This window comes from Cucurbita maxima, unplaced genomic scaffold, assembly GCF_002738345.1.
Source record: "Cucurbita maxima cultivar Rimu unplaced genomic scaffold, Cmax_1.0 Cma_Scf00027, whole genome shotgun sequence".
NCBI classification, from domain to species: Eukaryota; Viridiplantae; Streptophyta; class Magnoliopsida; order Cucurbitales; family Cucurbitaceae; genus Cucurbita; species Cucurbita maxima.
In genome coordinates this window covers 607,181-629,299 of record NW_019272043.1, presented here as the reverse complement: position 1 = coordinate 629,299, position 22,119 = coordinate 607,181, and the positions used below count along the sequence as shown (strand labels likewise).

General features: G+C 35.3%; 3 protein-coding genes across 5 annotated transcripts; all 3 read right to left on the bottom strand.

The window, feature by feature from the left end:
- Nucleotides 1-851: 851 nt before the first annotated feature.
- LOC111499460 (non-specific phospholipase C1) lies at nt 852-4,472 on the bottom strand. Its single transcript, XM_023151028.1, has 3 exons — nt 3,191-4,472; nt 1,640-1,816; nt 852-1,332 (listed from the first exon to the last, which is right to left on the bottom strand). The coding sequence occupies exons 1-3, from the start codon at nt 4,293-4,295 to the stop codon at nt 1,010-1,012; spliced, it is 1,605 nt and encodes a 534-aa protein (XP_023006796.1). The 5' UTR covers nt 4,296-4,472; the 3' UTR covers nt 852-1,009.
- Nucleotides 4,473-5,362: 890 nt separating this feature from the next.
- Nucleotides 5,363-17,826, bottom strand: LOC111499458 (villin-1). Of its 3 annotated transcripts, none has more exons than XR_002720943.1 (23): nt 17,468-17,687; nt 17,075-17,174; nt 16,816-16,884; nt 16,214-16,450; nt 15,804-15,981; nt 15,607-15,733; nt 15,099-15,264; nt 14,013-14,163; nt 13,845-13,930; nt 13,595-13,750; nt 11,533-11,601; nt 11,237-11,305; nt 11,030-11,167; nt 10,112-10,240; nt 9,748-9,895; nt 9,589-9,599; nt 9,163-9,303; nt 8,351-8,476; nt 7,966-8,028; nt 7,476-7,812; nt 6,922-7,085; nt 5,700-5,865; nt 5,363-5,568 (listed from the first exon to the last, which is right to left on the bottom strand). XR_002720943.1 is itself a non-coding variant. In XM_023151026.1 (23 exons), exons 2-23 carry the CDS (start codon nt 17,521-17,523, stop codon nt 5,752-5,754), a joined length of 2,835 nt encoding a protein of 944 aa, XP_023006794.1. In that variant the 5' UTR covers nt 17,524-17,565; nt 17,694-17,826; the 3' UTR covers nt 5,363-5,751. The 3 variants fall into 3 exon arrangements, 2 of the variants coding, with proteins under 2 accessions (XP_023006794.1, XP_023006795.1); XM_023151026.1 differs by adding an exon at nt 17,694-17,826 and having other exon boundaries at nt 5,363-5,865; nt 17,468-17,565; XM_023151027.1 differs by adding an exon at nt 17,734-17,826 and having other exon boundaries at nt 5,363-5,865; nt 17,468-17,565.
- A 2,584-nt stretch (nt 17,827-20,410) lies between these two features.
- On the bottom strand, nt 20,411-22,024 carry LOC111499846 (pleckstrin homology domain-containing protein 1-like). The gene is made up of 2 exons (XM_023151542.1): nt 21,222-22,024; nt 20,411-20,866 (listed from the first exon to the last, which is right to left on the bottom strand). Exon 1 carries the CDS (start codon nt 21,759-21,761, stop codon nt 21,327-21,329), a length of 435 nt encoding a protein of 144 aa, XP_023007310.1. The 5' UTR covers nt 21,762-22,024; the 3' UTR covers nt 20,411-20,866; nt 21,222-21,326.
- Nucleotides 22,025-22,119: the final 95 nt, after the last annotated feature.

Here is a 22,119-nt window from a genome sequence, read left to right as displayed (position 1 = left end):
TGACTAACATTTTCTATATTTTATTTTGTTCATTAATTTTAAAAAATATCTATTTTGTTTTATTTTAAACAAGAAATTATCCTATTTAAAAAAAATACTCTTTATTTTTAATTGTTTTTTAATATTTTGAGTTTATTTTTAAATCTTAAAATTTGCTTTAAATAATCTTTTATTGAAATTTAATATTCATTGAATTAAAATGCAAGTTATAAAATAAATTATTATTAATCGAGTGTTTTTTTTTTATAATTTTTAAAAAAATAGATTAAATTATGAGTAGAATAAAATATATAACATTCTTCTTATATAACATCAACATACATTTCTCTACCTGAATAGCTCCATTCATCCTTTTCTCTTTGAATTTCTTCTGATTATTATTAGCTTGGAACTCATTTTGTTCTTTTTTTTTTAATTATGAATAATATGTGAAAATACGACTATGCCCTTCCATTTTAATTCTTTTTTCTTTTTTTCACTTCCTTCCTTTTCCTTCAATTTTTTTCTTCTTATTCAAATAGCCTTCAGCTTTTAATTTTAATTTTAATTTCATTAAAAATTAGTGAATTAATAGATAGAATTCAAAAATCAATGTCTATTATCTATTTTTATGCATTTTATTAAAAATAGTTTATTTATTCATATCATATTTAGCTTTAGAGAAACTAAAACTTGATTCTAGAAGAATTCTGGAAGTAAAATTATACAAATAGAAACATATATTTTAAGTAACGAAGAAAATAAAATATTTTAAATCAATAAAATGGCAAAAAAAAAGCAGGCAATGAGCTCCTGCATTTTAGGAGATTGGATCGTTTGAGTCTGAATGTGTAAAAGAAAAAAACATTTCCAAATATAAACAGAAATTTATATTAACCTTTTGAGATCACAGATCAAAATATTGTCTGAAAATAGTTCTATATATATACACAGATTTAAAGTACAGATAACACTTCCAGTACAATATTTATACCTGTCATGAAATTTTGAAATTCGTGGATAAATCGAATCAGATCGTTTCAATAAACTGACCGGAGTGCACGTCGGCGGTTCGACTGGTTAGGGAGGGCCTCATGGTGACAATGGCAGACTCATTAGCTCCGGCCATGAGAGCAACCTTTCCAGCTTCAAGAAACCTTTTGACTGCATCTTCTGCATACCTATTGGCTTCACCAACAGTCATATATTTGCCAATGTTCGGGTAAGAATTCAAGACATAATCACCGTTCAACTGCGATGCAAGTTGAATCAGTTCGACTTGGAACTCGGAGAGTTTTGCGTGCTCTTTCGGTCCCCATGGTCTCAGTGGCGCTGTTACCTTCGGAAGTGTTTCTGACATAAAGTTTCGAGGTTAGCTAGAAACTTGTAGATGCACAGGATGTTCAGTTTTACATCTGTTAGGGAGGGGTTTTCACACCCTTGTAAGTAATACTTCATTCTCCTTTCCAACTAATGTAGGATCTCACGTCTTATTATCTCCTACGGGCTCTATTTATAACCAATTCATATTAACAAACTCTTTGTCTAATGACTAATATGCCCTTAATGTAATCACCTGAATATTCTCTAAAAAACCATTGAAAATGTAAATATATAAGTACCCGGACAATCAATGACTAGGATCGGGATTGAGAAGTACCTGGACAATCGTTCCGAGGACTATCGCGAAGCTTCAAGTAGTGCTCGAAAGTACCAGCCCACGCATCCCGCTTCGTGAGGAAGTTGGATTTTAAGTTGAAGAGGTTTTTGACAGTAGCAGGAATTGAAGAGTGTTCAAATTGTGAGGTAGATTTTGGTCCAACAGGCTCACGGATCACTGCACCAAACAAACATACGTCAACAATACTGGCTGCCATATGAATGCAACCAAGCACTCGGAACTAACATATCAACAAAACCAATCAAATCCATTTGGAGTAGTTAGAAACTTGTCTTCAACATCACAGCTATGGTTTGGTGTACCTTTCAAAACAAAGTTAGTAAACAACTCAACCTGAGTTGAGTAATACTTTTCACCTAATTCTTCGATGTCGTACTCTTCGAATTATGAACGACCAACCAACTACTGGTTCAGTTGGTCACGTTTAATGACAGGTACCTTGTCTTTATAAGTCCTACCCCAATCAAGTTTCAATCCTAATTGGTTAGGGAGGAGAACGAAACACCATTTATAAGAATGTGCAAACCTTTCTCTAGTAGACGCGTTTTAAAAACCTTGAGGGGAAGCCCGAAAGGGAAAACCCAAACAGAACAATATCTGCTAGCGGTGTCCAAAAGCTTTGGAAAATCAACATTTTCTTATGTTATATGAATCTTTTGATTCTCTTGCATTTGGCTACATCACCAGTAAATAAGTAGTAGCAGACAGCTAATCATTCAAACACGGCGCATTCTTTTCTCAAACACATAGCCGAGTTAGCAGACATATCATTCCTATAAAAAAAATTGTTGAAAATTGACCGTTTGTATAAATACTCAAGAACAAGAATCCAAAATGAAAGCATCCCAGCTCACGCTAAGGAATTTGAACAAAATTCAGCCAAAACGTGAAAGATGAGTGCACATAACATAAGCTGTAATAACAAATCTGCAGTTAATAAAACAGAGCTCAAAATGTAGAACAAAGATTATTCTCTTCTCAAATATCAATCAGATTGAACGTCATGTATAATATAGAAATCAACCCATGATTTGATCTACTAGCTTGAACGTATGGATCATGCCGAGAAGAAAAGGTGAAAAAAGACTCGAAACCGATCGAAGGAGTACTTTACATCCCCACCTTTATTGGAATGGAGTCTTGTTTAAATTTGAATACTATTAATAAATTCTAAACTAATAGTATGGCTCCCACACTCGAAAAGTAATAACAAAAATGGCTAACCCAATCCAATAACGGATTCCGCAGCCGCCACAGTTGGAACTAAGCAAATGATTGACCGATTAGATAGTTGTGAACCGAACAAATCTAATGTAAATTTTTGTTAGACAAAATAGTTAACTCCCTTGTACAATTTCCTTGTAATATTGTTTCGTAATTAAATAAGATGAGTTATTGATGAACAAAAATAGTAATGGAAATTGGAATTTATCTTAAAAAGGGAAGCAAGTGGCGACAAGAAGGCTAAAGATATTTGAATAAGCAAAACAATTAAGAAGAAAAACGAATTCTCACAGATAATAATCTCACCTGTTCCCTTCTCCACCCACGGAGAAACCAGAATCGTCGGAACCCGAACGCCTAACCGGTCGAACCGGAAGTAGTATGGATCCGGTCCGATGATGCCGTCCGGGCTAGGAACGCCGGAGACCGGCGTCGGAACGTGATCGTAAAAGCCACCGTGCTCGTCGTAAGTAATCAGCAGCGCCATTTCCTTCCACTGCGGACTTGCCCTAAGAATCTCATACACTTCCTTAACGAATTGCTGGCCTCGCGCCACGTCGTGCGACGGATGGTCGTCGTTCGCCGGAAAAAGATTGACGTCGAAGTAACGCTGTTCAATCACTGCGTAATTTGGGAGCCTTCCAAGCTTGGCGTGCAATTTGAATTTTGGTGCGTAAGAGTGAAATTTAACTATGTGCTTCAGCCTCCTCAAGCTTTTGAAAAATAGGGTTGCGGGGATATTTTGGTAATAAATGCCAAAGGAAAGGCCATTTTCGTCCAAAGAATCGAAAATTGTTTTCTGAGGGAAGCCATGGATGAGGTCTTTTCTTACATTGCTCATGGCGCCGTGAGAGGTAGCGGAGTGGACGTAGAACCGGTTCGGCTGAGTAGATGCCGGAACCGACGCAAACCACCGGTCGAAGATTGCGAACTGGTTCGCTAGCTCGGTGTAGACCGGAACTAGTTCCGGTTTAAACCCGCTCATTACGGTTGTCGGCATGTCGACCGCCTCCATGCTCGCCGCCTGCTGTGCAAATCCGTTCATCGGGGCTGGATTCGCTGAACTGTCGTTCGATCCAAATATTTGCTCACTGATCGCCTGAAAAGAATGGCCAGGATCCGAATCGATGAACACCGCATCACTAGAGACGAAGATTTCTTCAGAGTTGGGATCGGAAACCGAAACCCGGTTCGATTCTTTACCAGTTAATCCGTCGATTTCAGGTCGAACAGATTTCAACCAGCCTAAGACGTGGTCGAAGGAGCGATTTTCCATTACCAAAACCACCACAGTCTTGATAGGTCCTTCGATTTCATGTCGCCTCTTTTTGAAATCAAACTCCAAAGCTTGGGAAGAGAATAAGAGATAAATTAGAAAAAAGGAAGTCAGAATCGCTCTCCGAAGAACCATCTCATACGGCCGGAAACGACAACCCCCAACGGCGGAGGGAGGGTAAGATCGCCGACTATGAGGATTGATAGTCAAAGAAGACGAAAATTTCCAGACGACAGATGACAAAGAGGAAGGTGAATAAATTCCGACGGCCTTTTCGAGAAAGTAAAAAAAGCACCGGTTTTCAAATTTTGTGGATTTTTTTTTTTTTTTTTTAAAGAAAAAATAAATCATGGGAAAATCATACTCAAATTATTAAATTCCGAAATTAATAATTAATAAATAATGACCAAACTCAATTATATCTTTAGTTTTTTTTTTTCTTTTTTAAAGTAGAAATTTCAAAAAAAATCCTATCAAATTGTTCAAATCTTCAAGTGTTGGGCTTGGAGAAATAATTTTCAAAGTGTACAAAATTGTTATCTAATTAGGCTTTGGACTAATCAAAGAAGGTTAGTCGGACTCAGTTAGAACCCTGAATCTAATTTAGCTAAGTTCTTCGTCAATATCCTCTTTAGGACCGATACTTGTGTGTGTTTCCAATTCACTCTGTAAGTATCAAATTGATGTCTAAACTGATTTATGAATATTTGAGGCAAATCAACAAAATTATAAGTTTGTAATGTAAATTGATACGGTTTAAATTTAAATTAATACAACTATTAACCTAAAACTTTAATTGATATTATCATATAAATTGAAGGCATAAATTTTCCCACCTAAAGTAATTGGATCACCACAAAAGATAATATGGGTTTTGCATTTAAGAGTACATTCAATGAAAGATAAAGACATCTTGAGTTGGGTAATGTTGGTTAAATTATATTCAACCAGTTGGCAAGTTCTTATGGTTCAAAGCCTCCACTTTCCAACCATGTGATATCAAAGCATGAACAACGCTAACAATAACAATAACAATAACAATAACAAGTCAAATGAAACAATAAACCATTTACTTCTTATCGCATCTAATCAAGATTTTCGTACAAATTTTACACAATTCACTAATTTTGAGAGGCTATACTTGATCCATATCATAAATATCATAAAATGTAATATTCTGGAGAAGCCGGCAAAACCATATCTGAACTTAAGATGTAAAAGGCATTTGAAAAAATATGTCATGACAAGTCAAGAATTCTTCAATTGATGTGAATTTTACGAGCATATAGTTTTCGATTCCATACACAAATTTTAAAAATGAAAAACCATCAGAATAATCAGAAGTCATCATTTTGATCATTTGCAAGTAGACTGCAAATTGATTCAAACGTGACATTAAGGTGAAGTACTAAAAAGAAGCAGCATCAACGCATCAAGGCATCAAAGAGATCAACAGCAACCACATTAATTGACAGGAAACAATTAGCAATATAAATGAAAAGGAAAAACGTGGATTAGAAGTAAAAGATGAGAATCTACCCGTGATGAAGGGTAAAAGGATATCATGAGAGAGTTATCACTTCAAGTTTCATTAGAAAAGATCAAGGGTCATTTTGAACTTGTTTTGTTTCCACTTTGCAAGCTTGTAAAATACTGTTTTTGGCATCCCAAATTTCTCTTCAAACTCTTCTTCGCTTAAATATGCCTGAAGAATCAATCAGAGAATGCACATTTCTAAATGAAATTTGGTGAATTGAATTTTCCAATAAGAAAAAAAGATGCAACAAGAAAACGAGTCAACATTGCATAGTTTTCTCAGCTTTCAGCTTTTTCGCAGGGCCAAAATATAATGTGATACTAAAGGAAAGCTGGTTCTCATTTGGTTTAATAGTTGTTTTCGCTACTCTTAATTTCACTGCCACATATTTCTCCAATGGTATGATATTGTCACTGAATATAAGTTCTCAATATTTTTTTTTTTTTATTTCTTTCTCCATAAGACTCATTGTATCAATGAAGCAGTATTTCTTACTTATATCCTCGTAATCTTTCCCAACTTTAGTCAATGTGGACTTTCCTCCCCTAAAACAAAGTACCATTCAACCTCCCATCAAATAGTCATCTATCTGTCTCATACTAACCAATGCCAACTACCACAATTCTCCACTATGACTACACCTTACTTATGTATCTATGATATTTTCCTAATTTAGCCAATGTGGGACTCCATTCATGATATTTGAACTAAACTAAATTATAAAATACTCAATATTTTGCCCCTTGTTTAAAAAATATTCTTATTCTTTCCGAAGTTGTCTTTGACCTTTCAAATGTTTTAAAACTACCCTGAATAGAAATCTGGTGAATATTGAACAAAAAGTTGGATGACTTTTAAATTTAATCCATACAATCATACTAGTTATCACCTATCATTGTTACATCAACTTTCCATACAAGATTCTAACACATTTCTATTCTAAAGGTAATTTTGGAACGTTTATGAAAGGTTAAAGTTAGTATTGAAGCTTTATGGGTATTTTTTAAATGAAGGACAAAGTTCAAGGTAATTTTTACAATTTACCTTTGAACTAGCATATCCCGAACTATTCATGAAACAGTTGGAAGAAGAAGGGGGGTAAAAAAGCTTAAAAGTAGGTGTCATCAGACAGTAGGAAAATAAAAAGGATCAAAGAAAAGCTTGGTGGGGGTGAGGATTTGAGCATAACCATTCAGGCTGTCATAAGAGTAAAAAAGAAGTTACCTCTCGTTTGGTCACATCTATGTCCCTAATTGGGTCCTTGGATACCACGGTCAGCCGTTCATAAGGGTATGTTGATAGGTTTTCAGCATCCACATTCTCATTATTCTGAAAGATATCGCTACTCTTACTAGAAAGCGGTGATAATGATCCTGTTCTCTCGAAACCTGCAGGCGCATGGACAAGCAGGTAGAAAGTTTATGTATATACCAGTAAAAAAAATGTGAAGACTGACGAAGTAGAGAGCTGAGCATGCCTTTTCTATTTAAGGTTCACAAAATATCATTCTCTAAATAGTCCAATAACATACAGCAACATGTATAATCTAATTAAAAATGCAACTCGTCGCATGGTTGGGTCTACTACCAAGAGATCTAAACATCACAATTTGTAATAGCTTATCCATTTTCTTGATTTAATTGAAATTTTACACAGTTTAGAGCCGACTTTCATTTATGCTTCAATCAGACATTTCCATAATTCGAAGTGTAATAGGGAGAATACCAAGAAAGGTCTTCCTTTTTTGTAAAAATTGGAGACGTTTTCCCTCCCCTTACCTGCACTTCTAGGAGAAGTCAAATCAAGCTTCCTCCCCTTACCAGCACTTCTCGGAGAAGTCAAATCAAGCTCCCCCCCCTTACCAGCACTTCTAGGAGAAGTCAAATCAAGCTCCCTCCCTTGACCAGCACTTCTAGGAGAAGTCAAATCAAGCTTTCTGACAGTTGGCGATGAACTGGAGAATCGATTTCTGTTTGGAGACTTTAAATGCGGCCCTGAACTTCTGAAGGCAGGAGATAGACTTCTGTCGTGCTGATAGGGACTTAAAGAACTGCGTCTTGATCCATCTGGTGTAGTCTCCCTTGAGAGTGATCTCCATGATTTTCTCACAGGTGACTGGATAATTAAGAGACAAAATAAATGAGACATATAAACCATGTGCTGCAATCAGTTTTTTGTATAGAAACAATATACAACCAAAGCTTCCTATTATGTACTGATTTATTGAAGCTATTGGGATTATCAGTCTCCTTCATACAAGCCACTTACATCAAGATTCTGTAATTTTCCTTTCAAAACAGCAAGCTTTCTCTCAAACGAATTACCGTGCATCTGCAAGTGTAAATAAACGAACAGCATTAATGATATTCACAATGATGCCACTGTATTATCTGACGTAGTACAATCACTTGTGTAGTGTCTAACATGATCTTCCACCCAGGTCATATGTCTCGACATTTAAGTTAAATGTGTGGCCTGTTTAAGTACAATATGTTGGAAAATAGCATGCAAGGATTCAAATGAAAAAGAAAACTCTAACATGCTTCTACTTATGAAGATGCAAAGCTATGGGAGGTGGGGAGTGACTTGCACATCTAACACAAGATGCATGTATTATTGAGTTGAATTAGTAAAAGAATATTCTCAGTCTTACATTTTCCTTTGAGATATCCCACTGAAAAAACTGGGTGAAAAGTGGTGGCTCCTGACCTTCAGTGACAACATAAATGGGGGTCTCAAGAGAAATTCCTTCATCCGAAGCATGTTTCTCCAGAAATTTCTGTTTGCAGCAATATCTTTCTTGTAAGAACACTTCACAGAAGTTTAGCATGCAGCAATATAAACAAAACAAAGGCTAAACAAATGCTCATAAACTTTGACTTCTGTTCATAAAACACTCTTATTCTTTCAAAAGTTGCAATACTACTCATGATCCTTCATAAACTTTTCAATGCTATCCCTAGAGTAGAAATTCATTATACATAAAGTCGACATGTAGGTGACCTAGAATTGCTTGACAGTGACTAGAACACTTACCTAGAACAAGTACAAAAGAATGGTATTCTGCCACGTCTGACTTTTCATCCAATATTCTAACAAATGTCTAGTTCATGGGTGGTCTTGAAACGTTTATAAAAAGTTAAGGGTTATATTGCAACTTTTGAAAGAATAAGAGTATATGTTAAGTAGAGGGTATATTTTGGGACATTCTTTATAATTTAACCTGAAAAGAAAATAGAATGAACTTTGAATTTTCTGAATTATCATTTTCAAGACCAAAAAATCAAGATTTTCAGTCAAGATACCTTGATTTATGACACATTTTGAATATTTTTCAGAAAAGAGAAAGTGGCATGATCTGGAATTTATATGCAGGTACTAATAGGAGATGATCATTTAGTACATGGTAAAAACAGTTACATCTGCAAATTGAAACATTAGCATATCAGGAAAATATTTATTTACATGTGCGAGGTCGAGTGCTTGTTCCTTCCCCTCAACATTTGAGAGGCAGCCAAGCCAAAGATAAATCTCATTGTGGCAATTAAGGACCAAAACATCTTCAGTGGTTAGATCATCTTGGGCAAAATTGTATATCTCCTTGACCTGAGAATAAGCCAAGGGCAACATAAACGTTTAATTGATAATAACTCAGACGGGCCTTACTTGAAGATGCATAAAGTACCACGAGAATATCAGTGGGCGATAGCATTTAATATAAAATCACATTTATCGAGCCAAGGTCTTGAAACCAAATTTCAGACATCAAAGAGACTTTTACAAGGATATAGAAGATATACGTCAAAGGAGACTTTACAATTGAACTTTGGCATGTCACACACCAAAAGAGCACCAGTGGCATGCATTTCTAGAAATTCAAGAGGGCTATACCTTGAAATCACCTGAAAGGAAAATTTCAATCAAATACCAACCAAAGCACAACCCACCATTAGACATTTTCCAGCACTAATTTGGATTTCGATAACAATAAACCAAACTCAGGTACATTTCCTCTCAAAAATAGATTAAAAGATTAAACATTGTCAATACCTTCACTGATGTTCAAGACAAATAATTGTGGATCTTCAATGGGTCCTTTGGCCTCTTTTCCCTTTTGATACTCTGACTTTCCACCAAGTGCTTCCCAGAATAAATCAGGTTCACTCCCTTCCCTGACTGATACGGGTTGCCATGTTGGCTGCAAATGATATAAAGCATTTAATTCTTTGAAGAGAGGCAGACAAATTCCTAGTTAGTAAATTTTTAGCCAGTCAAATTGCCTACATAATCAAGGCTCTATACTCCAATTATTAACCGTCTTAGATCCCTTGTTTTCTTCAAACGTGCCTTCAACAATATGGAAGTCCTGAGAAATGGTTGCATTTTGTATCCAAGCACCAAGTACTTCACTTACATTTATAATTTCCATCATCCTGTCTAGAATTTCATGGTCTCTGGTCGAAGAGAGACTACCAATCCAAGCGAAGATGCATGTTCCAGTTTGAAGGACGTAACAGTAGGATGAATTTAGGGAATCTGAAACCTGAAATACTTTTTTTGTCAGACGCTGTTAATACTACACAATAATGGTTTCTGAGTAAAAGAAAGCTACAAAATAAGTTTCCTTCTACAGTGTTTTCTCTCTTGTAATCATAAAAGTGAACAGAAAGACCTTAGTCTAAATATTCTTTGGAAGCCTGAATAATAATTAAAATGGGACTTTGGAAAAAAAAATGAAAGAAACCTAAGATCAAGATTATCCAGTATTTGTGTTGGAGGGTTGATGTAGTTAAATTTATCATAACCCATCAACTTAACCTTTTAGGCTGATTGTGGATTTAACATGGTATCAAAATAGGAGATCCTTAGTTTGAACCCCTATAATGTCATTTCCACTCCAACTAATATTGATTCCCACTCGTTTGGCCTTTTACAAATTTTCAAGCTCATGGGCGAGGGGGAGATTTGGAGAATTAAAATAATTATGCTTACCATAACCCATCAGCTTAAACTTTGGGTTTAATGGAAATTTAACCATTAGAATATTGTGTTCAAGCAATAACCATCAAACAACTGCCAAGCTGATTATTATGGTGATGTTATATACAGTTTTAAGTCACAAACTCTTCTTTTACATTAGAAATTTTTAGTATTTATGAATATTAGTATCTACTAGCAAGCATATAGAAACCATAGACTAAATAGAACCTATACAAGGCTTGGTTGCCTCAGAAAAGGTCTTCACCATCCACTCAAAGTTGTTGGGCTAGAAAGAGAGAATGACGCTAAGTAGCCACAAATAAATGCTAGAAGATCTCAGTTCTAAACTCACTAGATCAACTTGGATTGCCTGCATATTATTCAAGCCTGTCCCTTGAATTCGGAAAAGTGCATTTTTGCTTTCATCATATGTATTATCGTCAGTACCTTCCTCTTCTAGATGCTGTTTGTATTGTGTACTCTTGCCTCCCTAAACAAAAATTCAGGGTAAGCACACACAAGAAAGCCATTGGGGAAGAAGAAACTCATGTTGACGCACCTTAAAAATAATTAATGTCTCGAAAATAAAGAAAAATAGATCTGGCTCCTTATCCTGAATTACTTGAGCCTGTAAAAGCATGTATGTAAGGAAATTATTTCTGACAGCACAAAAAGTAAAATCAATAGGCAAAACAGGTATATGCAAGAAATTATATAAATGAGCTCTCATAAATGTATATACTTATTGTTTGTAGGTCTTTAACATGTCAAACGACCGCCCAATTAAAAGTAGTCAGATTAATTTAAATGATTTGGCATGAATACATGCATTTGAACATATAAACAAGGACTCACCACAACCGAACCCCCTTTGGTTAAATTGTCAATGGTGTTCAAATGGGATATGGCTTCTCTTCTGTCCTCCTAGATTCATGAAGTGTAACAGCATTTAGCATTTATTGAAAAAATAAAAATAGAAATAGAAAATGTGAAGAAAATATTTAAAAATATTGAAGGGAAAACTGTTAAAGGAAAGAGAGAGAGAGAGAAAAGAAAAAATTAATGGTCGTGATTAGATGTCTTATTAAAATCTAATTATATAATTACCCCTAACAAGTATGTGGGATTTCACATAAAATTGAGAGATGTAACTTGTAACTTCACGGTACCAAACCCCTTCACATTTAAATTCATGCAAGTACGTTTAATTCCACATAAAGTTACTTCAAAAAAATTTGTCCACTAATAGCAGTCAAATACTAACTGCTTTCCTCGTTTTATTTCCATCAAGCATTGAGTACACTTGCCTTTTGATTGATTGAACCTTAGCCAATGTGTTGAAGCCACCTAAGAAAATGGTCTAATTAAAAAGTTGATCTTTTCTGACATTTGGCCTTCCATGAGCACAAAATCTTTCGAGTAACTTCACGAGAAGCTGTAAGAATAATGGACTTACAAGAGGACATTTCACTGCCATCTAAGCTCCAAGAGTTAATTGTTTGGTCTGAAAATCCTCCACCTAAACCATCAATCTTGGTCACTCCACCCCCTATCATTCATATTTCTTCAACATTTAGATTCCAAGATGTTGAATAGGGAATCCAAGCTCTCTCGATGCTTGCCAGCTTTCTATCAACAAGGTTATAGAGTAATAAACATAACAAACTTAATGGGGATCTTTTGTACATCCTTCCAAAATTTGATAGTCTGCCTTTTCTCTTGGGAAACCCCATTTCTTAGGAAGGGGAAATTCATTCTCTCTTTAAATTACCAATAGCCAATAAATATAGGATGGAACTATCATCCTTGACAAAACCACATCAAAAGAGGTCTTTAATCATCTTTTCAACTACTATGACACATTTCAAGGGAATTTTGAAGATGTGAATGTATATGGGTACACTGGACAAAGTTTTGATAAGCACCAATGTACCAGATTTAAGTTTGAAGAGGGGACCTCATGTGCTTTTCTGTAATTTCAGATTCAATTTACCAGAGACAGATCCCAAAAACTACAAAATATTGGATGGCTGCTTTAAGAGGAAAAAAAAAAAAGAAAGGCTCCAACGGTTGAGATTCAATATCACTACGATATGAAGTACTAAACGAAATTTTACCTTTCTCAACTTCAACTTCAGACATTCTCAAAGATATGAATCACTTGGAAGAAGCTCCTTATTTTAATCAGGGTATATGAGGAAAAATATACGATGTCATTGAAAAATTGAAGATGGGACAGGAGAGACACTGACTTGATCTCATTCAGATTTAGAACCTTCAATAAACTCCGAATTGATCACCTTTAAAACAATCAACTCAAGATATCGGCCACCTAAATAAAAAGGAGAGAGTTGTTCATGCTGAGACAGATCTCTAGAAGTTCTAAAGGTCCCTTTTGACTTAGCGTTGATAATAACTGAATAAGAAAATTGAAGATACGCCCCTCAATTCATCTCCTTCATCTCTGCAATAGAAACCCTTTTTATCCAAAACCATAACAATAAAAAACCAATAGGCCAATTTATAGGCCTTCTCAATCTCAACATCCAGCTTTCGTGGCAAGTTAACTTCATATTGCCATTGCTTATTCTGGATCATTAAACAACTGGTCAGGATTCATAGATAGTCAGGGTTTTTGTTTTATTTGTTAGCTTAGTACTAAGCATGATGAGCCAGTAGATGTTCCTTGTTTTTTAAATTATAAAATGGATTCGGTTTCAACTTAATTGAGTAAATGTGCATGACAACAGTAGTCTTTAAAAATTATGTGGTATGACAATTTAACTAGATACAACACCCAAAGTAAAGCAGACTTTTCTCTCTTTAATATATGCTTGAAAATCTTCAAGAAAATAAAGTAAATTTAAAAAGGAATTACTTGAAATAACACGGTTTTCCAATGATAAATCATTCTTACCATAACACTCCTTCGACCCAGCCAGGAATAAAGTATATTCTCGTCCCTACCTCTTCCAGGATATGTATATTGCACGATATAGCAATCCCCGGTGAAAAGTTTTCTCTGTTCTGCCTCTGGAAGAAGGGTAATCCTATCACCATCTACCCGCCAAACCTGAAATGTCAACGTGGCACCAATACGAAATTGTCACACTGCAAGCAGCAACAAGTCAGAGAAATCTTTTTTTATTTTTTCACTGAGAACCTACTTTGATCCTGCCTTGCATGTTTATGCATGGCTTGAAGTCTTGTTCAGAAATCTCCTTCACAGCATAGCCATGTTGCTTGAAAATTGCTGAAAAGAATGAATGTAAATTAAAATCCAAGAGCATTGCTTGCTAAGTTATTTCTCCATTATGGTGCAATATGGACTAAACCTGCTACTTTTCCTCGGCCTTCCTCATATAGTTTTGGCTCCACGGTTTTGGGCCAATCTTCATAGCAGACCTTAAATGCAGCAGTTTCTAACCCTTCAGTTAGGAAAGTTAAGTGAGTCCCCGTTGACCTGTCCTGCTTTCTAACAAAATCCTGTGAAAGAGTACAAGATAGGAAAAAGTGTAAGATATTTCCGGGAACAGATGAAGTATGAAAGTTCAAATTGTTACAAAAGGCACAGATGATGCTCAAGCTATTTCTCCAAGACAACTACAAGAACTAAAAAGAGAACAAAACCATTCTAAAGGACGGGTACTAGATATAATACTCTGGACTCCCAATAACTTACTCTATTTTAATGATTTCGTTTTGAAGCAAAAGTGAGTTGTGAGCTGTGACAGAAAAAATAATTATCTGAATGCATATACTAAAACCACTCGTACAACTTTCACGAGATTTATGTTATGAATTTATTTTTCTTCATAAAAAGATAGAGGTTACAAAGATTGTAGTCAACGCAACAACTCGTCTTACTTCTCACTGTAAGATAACTTAAGAGCTTCCTGGAAGCTGGACCACTTTATTTTATAATGTCAAAATGTCTCAAATACGGAATCAATTTAGAAGATGTTCTCAGAATTGTCAACTTGACAATAAATCATACTTGTATAGTAGTCAAAATATATGTAATCACATGATTCTCTTTAAGTGAATCACTGTAAGTAGGCCAATAATCAAAGAAATAAGCAGTCAAAAGGCGTGGATTTAAGTCTTAGTATCTACCTGCATAAGATAATAATAATATCATAAAAGCTCCTGTACGCCAAATATAGTAGCTTTAGGCGGTTTCCATAAAACTATATAAAATATGAGAAAGCTAAATTAACACCTACGATTATGAAGAAAAACAAAGGACGACCATCATTATTCCCCAAATCTTATTCTTCTAAATTATGTGGAAAAAGAACAAGTTGGATTATAGAAATTGCCACACAGCATTAATTACGCTCGTGCATATATCATTCCCTTGAACAGGTGTATTGGAGATTGGGAAACAGATGGATAATAAAACTAAATGAAACCCTCACTTCTGCTGCTACTATGGATGTCTTGCGTTCGGTAACTGAAGTATGTTTCCCCATCCAAACAAATATCTGTGAATCACAATCCAGCATATAGCATTTGTCTGTCTCAAGCATCTCTTTATTCAAAACATCAGATCCTTTCTGATAAAATTTCCCTTGAGTGTTTATCCTGCTTACAAGAATATTCTAAATATTAGGTGCAGTTTAAATAAAATAAATAATAAAATCGTAACAAGAGAGATGCTTTTCTCTTTTCCCGTTGAAATGCAACTCGACTGGAGCAACGGTTGATTGAGGTAGGTAGATTTCAGCTATGTTAAATATAATAGGCATATGCATTCAGAGACCAATTGCCTTTTTTTTACTGTGAAAAAAAAAACACCACCCTCATTTACCTTTCTTTCGTTTCCAATGGGTAATATCAAGAACAAACTAGCAAAGAGGTATCAATTGAAGGAAAACTCATCAGAATCATTGCACAGAAGGAAAAGATTGTTGAAGGGAACCTAACCAAAATAGTATAATAGAAGAATCGGTTGATTTCTGATCAGAAGGCACATCCCGAGGAATGGGTGCATAACCACCAAAGAAACTCCAAAACTCTCCAACATCGGAATCACCCACAAATTTCCCATCATCTGCAACAACAGATGAGAACTTTTTGATTGTCATAGGAAAAAGAAAGGGGAAAGAAACAAATGTACCGACCTATAGTTACTAAGTCACAGCTTCCACTATGATTATTCTCTTTAATATACTGAGCAACATCCAACGCTTTAGCCCTTTCTTGTATGGTAGAAAAGCTTCCACTAAAAAGAAAAACTTTTGATGCAGTGTCAAGGATGAATACATCGTTGTGATTTAATGATGACCGAGAAAAGGGAACCTAAGGAAGATACATACAGATTAGTCTTATCTCACCCGACCAAATAATAATAAATGACGACAAAAAGCATCCTCATCAGTCATCATCAAGAACACAAACAAAAACTTCTTTATGACCATATAAATGAATCCACAAAACCTCAACGGGGTAGGTTCCTATAACAGGTGAAGATGCAATTTAAAAGTTAACAACATTGTTAAATAACTAAAGGAAGCCATTTTTTGTTGCTTACTTCCTTAACATGAACAGCCCGGTCTCCCTTGCAGGTCAGAAGTCTGATTCTGTATGTTTTATCTTTGAGGTGCTGAGGCTGTGCGCAGTACACTCCTTCTAAAGGAATAATACATGGTTTAAAATATGATAAAAATTTCTCCGTTTCTTGCCCACCAACTTCCCTGTATTGAACAGTACAGGAACCTAGAGCCGCATCTAGTTCCAGTGCTTTGTCTGATGCCAAAGCTGAATCAACCTGTCAATGCAGAATGCCCACGAATCACTACGTCATCCTGATATTGCAACAACTTTTACATAATAAAATGCATACATAAATTTTAAGCACAAAAAATGATATACTATATGATATAATGGCGAAATCTTCTCATCTCCGGACAAACATACGGTAGTGGAGAAACAGTGACTTTCAGGCTGAATTTAAACAAGTCCATATCCATATTTCGATCATCAATTCATAGTCGTTTTTAAGATACCGAATGTATGCATCATGCATTTCGATTCTCAGACTAGAAAAATTAGTAACTAGTATTTGGTAGCTACAGTTTGTACAAATTTTCTTTCTATAACAAAAAAGAGAAAGAAAAACGAATAGTTGAACACCTTATTTGCATTTTCTCCCACCCAGTAATGCACTTCATGCCGGGGAATTCCACATTTTGGCACAGTTGTCTGCTCGAGCCCATACACAGCACGATCAAATTCCATGAAAAAGAGCATTAAAAGGGGCAGTAAAAAAGTATATATAACATTCGGGAGTCCACAAATGAAATCAAAGACTTGAAGTAGGTGTTCCGAGTACTACAACTTTTCAAACATTCTGAATGAATAAAGTAACAAACGCAAATCTTGAAAAGCTTACGTTCAAAACTATGTAAGCACTTCCAGAGTAAAACTTCCCATGTGAAGATTTTGGAACAGGAACTACTCGGAGGCTCTCAATACACCAGATTTCCAGCCCACTTAATTAAGAAACGTTAAGAACAAATCAATATACTGCACATGCGAACACAACACGCCACACTTACAGTCGAGAAAATAAAACACACACACACACACACGCAAAAATAGTCACATTTCTTCCTCGTGACCAGATCGAAAGTAACGTATCGGCATTCAATAGACCAAAACTCGAACGCAAAGAACAATACATTAAGATAGAATCCATGAAAAACCCTGATAAATTGAACAATAAATAGACAGAAAAACGAAAAATAAAAAAGAGAAACAGAAAAAATGTAACAGAAGAGGATACGCGTTGGTCCCGGCGCCTTGAAACACTGGATCCGCGTCTTTAAAGAAAAGCGACATTATCGCTCATAGCTCTGGTATCCCACAAACTTCTCCGCAGGGCTTTAGAGAAGATCACCGAAAATGATTACGGCAAGGCAAAAGAAGAACTGACAGAAGTTCAGAGCAGGGAGGGGAGAGAGAGAGAGAGAGAGAGAGAGAGAGAGAGAGAGAGGAAAGAAATCGATTACCAGAGAGAAGAGAGAGAAAGAGGGAAATGGCTGTGTATTCCTTCACCGTTTCAGCGAACAGAGAGGACCCCACAATCCACCATGCGAGAGAGGGAGAGCTTTCTGTTTTCCATTTCGTCTGAGAGAGAAAAGGAAGAAATAAAGACAGGCTTGACCCCGCGCTTTTTAAATACTCGTTCTCTGTAGCTTTCTGGTTGCTGAGTGGACAAAATTATTTAAAATTTTCCAAAAAAAAATAATAATAATAAAAAGTATTGACTTTTAAATTTGTTTTAAATTATTTATTATTTTTCTTTCTCCTCTATTTATAATAATATATTTATGACAAAATATAATTGGATGACATTTTTTTTAATTATTTTTAATTATTTTTTGTCGGTTCTAATTGCTATATTTTAAAATTTTAAATTGTGTCTCTAGCGAGCTTTTCTCACTAAATTTTATAAATATATTCAGCATTAAAATTATTGGTATTATTAATAAATACAATAAATAATTTTAGGTATTTAAAAATATATTGATTAAAATAGAATAAAGTTGATATTTTAATCTTAGAAATGAACAAAAGCAATGATTTATCACTCGATAAAAAAAATTATTTATTTTTGGTCAATAATTCACCGTCCTATTTTTTATTTTTTATTTTTTATTGTTTGGCAATAATGAAGATAGTTTATTAAATGCATCATTTAGATGGGTCCCATGATTGAGAGAGGAACCTGATTGAGTAATATTTACTCCCCCGACACTTTCTCAACAAAATTAAAATTTTTAAAAAAAAACTAAAATTACTCTCTAAGTCCACCCCACTTGTCGTTCATCCTTGTAGGACTCAGCCTCTTCGCTAGCACATAGTTTAGTGTCTGGCTTTGATACCATTTGTAACGGCCTAAGTCCACTGCTAGCAGATATTATTCTCTTTCGAACTTACTAGCCCAACTTCCAAGAGAGGCCCAATTAACCTAAGAAGGACGCAAGACAAGATCTAAAAGTTAATTAAGTGTTTGTTAATAAATTTCACTTATTATATGATTATGATACATAAATTATCCCTATATAAAAGAGCAGATTATTGAGTTTAACTGAGTTTGTGTGTCATTTTGTATTTATTGAGCGACATTTGTGATGAACTTTTGTTGAGAGACTCTATACTGTGATAGTGTGAGATATATACATTTTATAAATACTTTGATTATTGCGATTGGTTGCAGCTCGTGGATGTAGGAGAATTTATTCTCTTCGAATCATGTAAATCTTTGTCTCTTTGTTTATTTTATGTTCGTGGGTGTGTGAGTGTAATCTTCGTCTCTTTATTGGAAACTCGATTGCCTAAAGAATCCCGATGCGGGCGTGCCATTTCGCTAAAAGATTCCTCCTTTTATGTTTCTTCAAGAACCTAAGGTTAACTTGTAATTTAAGTATTTCTACATAAATCTATTTTGTTTATCCATTTACTATAAAATCAAAAACAAATTCTTGGTTATAAATTTATATGTTCAAATTTGTATTTAAAGTTTGAAACAAGAGTTGGAGTAATGTCGCCAACTATTTAATCTCATAATAACAACAATAATAATTAAAATTAGAGAAGGGGAAGAGAAAAATAAGGTAAAAAAAGTATGATCCCCTGTGGAGGACTTTTAAATTTGTTTTAAATTATTTATTATTTTTTCTTTCACTTCTATTTATAATAATATATTTATGAAAGAAAAATATAATTGGATGATATTTTCTTTAATTATTTATGTTTTGGTCGGGAAGTGGAAATAGTATGTTTGGGAATATGATCGTTGAGAGTTAGAAATTAATTATGTTTTATTATGTTTCTACGTTCATAGAATTAATCATAGGAATCTTATATATATTATTTTAACAGGCTATTAATTACTGAAGTGTTTTTTTAATTAATTTTAGTTAGTTAATCAAGTTCAATTATTAATTAATTAATTTTTGTTAATATTTTGAATTAATTTGGACTAAAAGTCGTTTTTAAGGCAAACCTAGCATGTAGCACGGATTAGAGTTTTAGAGACGATGCAAGTTCAAGGTGAGGACACAATGAGTTTGATGATATAAAAGTCCGTGATAGAGTACTGTGTATGAGAGGCATGACTTGGAAAAAAAAATTGAAAGGTCGAGAGAACGCTAAAGAATCAGAACTCAAGTCAGTCAAGAGAGGATTGTAGGAAAGATGAGAAGAGTGAGAAGACACGATATCGATGACTATCGTGAGCCAAAGTTAGGGGATGATCAATAGAAGGATCCAAGACGAAAGTGAGAAAGAAGACAAGAGATTGAAATGACACGATGATGATGAGACCAAGTTAGAAGACGATAGATAAAATACTTGGAAGGAACCATGATGATGAACTCCCATGGCATTCAAGAAGAGACTATATATTAAAGGGGAAGAAGACAGATAAAAAGGTTGAAGGAAGATGACAATAGAAGGGAAAGAGATATATCAGCAAGACAACGATCAGAATCTTATAGGAGGGAAAATCAAGACAAGAACAGAGATTCTCGATGTTCTCATGGTAGAGTTCCTTCATCACATTCTCATAGAGAAAGAAATGAAGATCGTCGTAGATATAATGAATGAGGAAGCGATAGATCATTATTTAGTTTTATGTCAGTTTAAATTGTTGAAACTCATTAGCATTTTAATTGCTCCTCAGACAATTACTGTGAGTGCCTAACTTATATTTTCATGACAGTAAATAGAAAAATGTCAATTTCATTTCAATGAATCTCTCATTCCTAAATGGGACCTAAACAAAATTGATATTGCTTCATTTTGAAAAAAAAAAACAGTAAAAGATAGGTTAGGGTTTGGATACCTTGGTTTTAGCCTGCAGTTGATTCAATTTGTCCAGTTTTCACGATCAACTGTGCAAAATTCAGGGCTAAATCTGGTTTCTTGATTGCATCCTCCGCATGTTATATTTACTGTAATAATCGATTTCGAGTGGCAACGCAATTCATCGTTTCACCGACTTCCAGGCGGAATTCTCGACGTGCTGCTAGGAAATGATAATTACGGGGGGAGCCGTAGCAGGTTTTTTGTGTTGAAAAGTAATTCGTAAACTGTAGTGTGCCCTAGCGTACAGTTTTGCTGAGGATACCAAATGATTTCTCGATTGATCCTGGAACTCCATGCGAGCGCGCCGTAACTGTAAGGAAATTCGAATCAATTTACAACTTTCTCGAGACTCATATACAGGTTGATTTGGAAGAAACAGTTCGGAAAAAAACAACTTGATAAATTGAAACCGTATGAGAAGAACTGTGATCTTAGAACAAAAGCTATTAATCAGTATACGAAACCGGAATCTCAACACTCCGGTAGGCACGCAATTTTCCAATCTAAATTGGCGATCAAATACACAAGAAAAACCGAGCAATAAGGATTATGCCTGACAGAAAGTTTGTAAACAAAGAGAAAACGAAGTAGAGGAGATTCATTTCGATTCACATCACCGCCATAAATTTAACAACCAGAGATAAGGAAACAGAATTCGATAATACCAAACCGACGAAAGGTAGTCATCTCGCGACCATCCGAGACCAAATCTCGCATCATTTCTGTACATAAAGAAAGTGAAAGACGAAGAAAAGTCTTAAACGTCGAAATCATCGCCTGTTATCGTAATCAACAACTTCAGATTCGGTAACCGATCGCGAATTCTGAACTATCGAGCGGCCGATCGAATTAATCCACTCCTCCTTTTCGCGCTCCGACTTGGCGATGAAATACATGGTGTCTTGACCAGTGGTAGAGAGCTCGAAGGCGCAAGGCTTATGGAGGACATCCTCAGCGCCCTTGACAGTGAGGCAGGTATTGACAGGGATGACACCGCGTGGAATGGAGGCGCGAGTAACAACAGAGTCCTTAAACCATAAGAGTTTACCTTGTTTCAGAACGAACCAACGGCGACGCCAGGTTTTGAAGTATTCACCCTGCTTGTTGAGCCAGCCGGCGCGTTCGGGACTGTTCCAGAACTCGACGCCCTTGTAATCCTCTGGACTTGGATCCTGGCCGGTTGCCGCTCGCCACAGGCTCTCCATTCCAGCGTAGCGGAGAGAAACAGAGAGATGTTTGTCTTGATTTTGGTAGGCTTGGGCGGATGTGGATGCGAATAGGACATTACAAATGGGAGAATCTTGCTTCTATTTATATATATACGTGCGTGTATATACTTATTTTTCGATTTTCACGGATTAATTGTGGAATTAGCTGCCAGCGTTGACTTGTTGACTGAACTAAAACGAAGTCGTTTTAGTCGACTCCCAAACCAAATAAAGCTGTATTGGCTGATTTTGGAAGAGAATTTATTATATTCTTTTAATAATCAGTAACGTCAAGAATAAATAAATAATATTATTCATTGTCATTAAAACAAAAATAGAAAACGTAAGAAGAAAA

Excerpts from the sequence above, each read along its gene's own strand:
- LOC111499846 (XM_023151542.1), bottom strand. The coding sequence starts at position 21,761 with ATGGAGAGCCTGTGGCGAGCGGCAACCGGCCAGGATCCAAGTCCAGAG.
- LOC111499458 (XM_023151026.1), bottom strand. The coding sequence starts at position 17,523 with ATGTCGCTTTTCTTTAAAGACGCGGATCCAGTGTTTCAAGGCGCCGGG. Across the intron at positions 16,885-17,074 it reads GTGCTTACATAGTTTTGAAC|ACAACTGTGCCAAAATGTGG; the intron begins GTAAGCTTTTCA and ends GGGCTCGAGCAG. Across the intron at positions 5,866-6,921 it reads TAGATGTGACCAAACGAGAG|GCATATTTAAGCGAAGAAGA; the intron begins GTAACTTCTTTT and ends TTGATTCTTCAG.
- LOC111499460 (XM_023151028.1), bottom strand. The coding sequence starts at position 4,295 with ATGGTTCTTCGGAGAGCGATTCTGACTTCCTTTTTTCTAATTTATCTC. Across the intron at positions 1,817-3,190 it reads GTGGGTGGAGAAGGGAACAG|TGATCCGTGAGCCTGTTGGA; the intron begins GTGAGATTATTA and ends TGTTTGGTGCAG. Across the intron at positions 1,333-1,639 it reads TCCTCGGAACGATTGTCCAG|AAACACTTCCGAAGGTAACA; the intron begins GTACTTCTCAAT and ends ACTTTATGTCAG.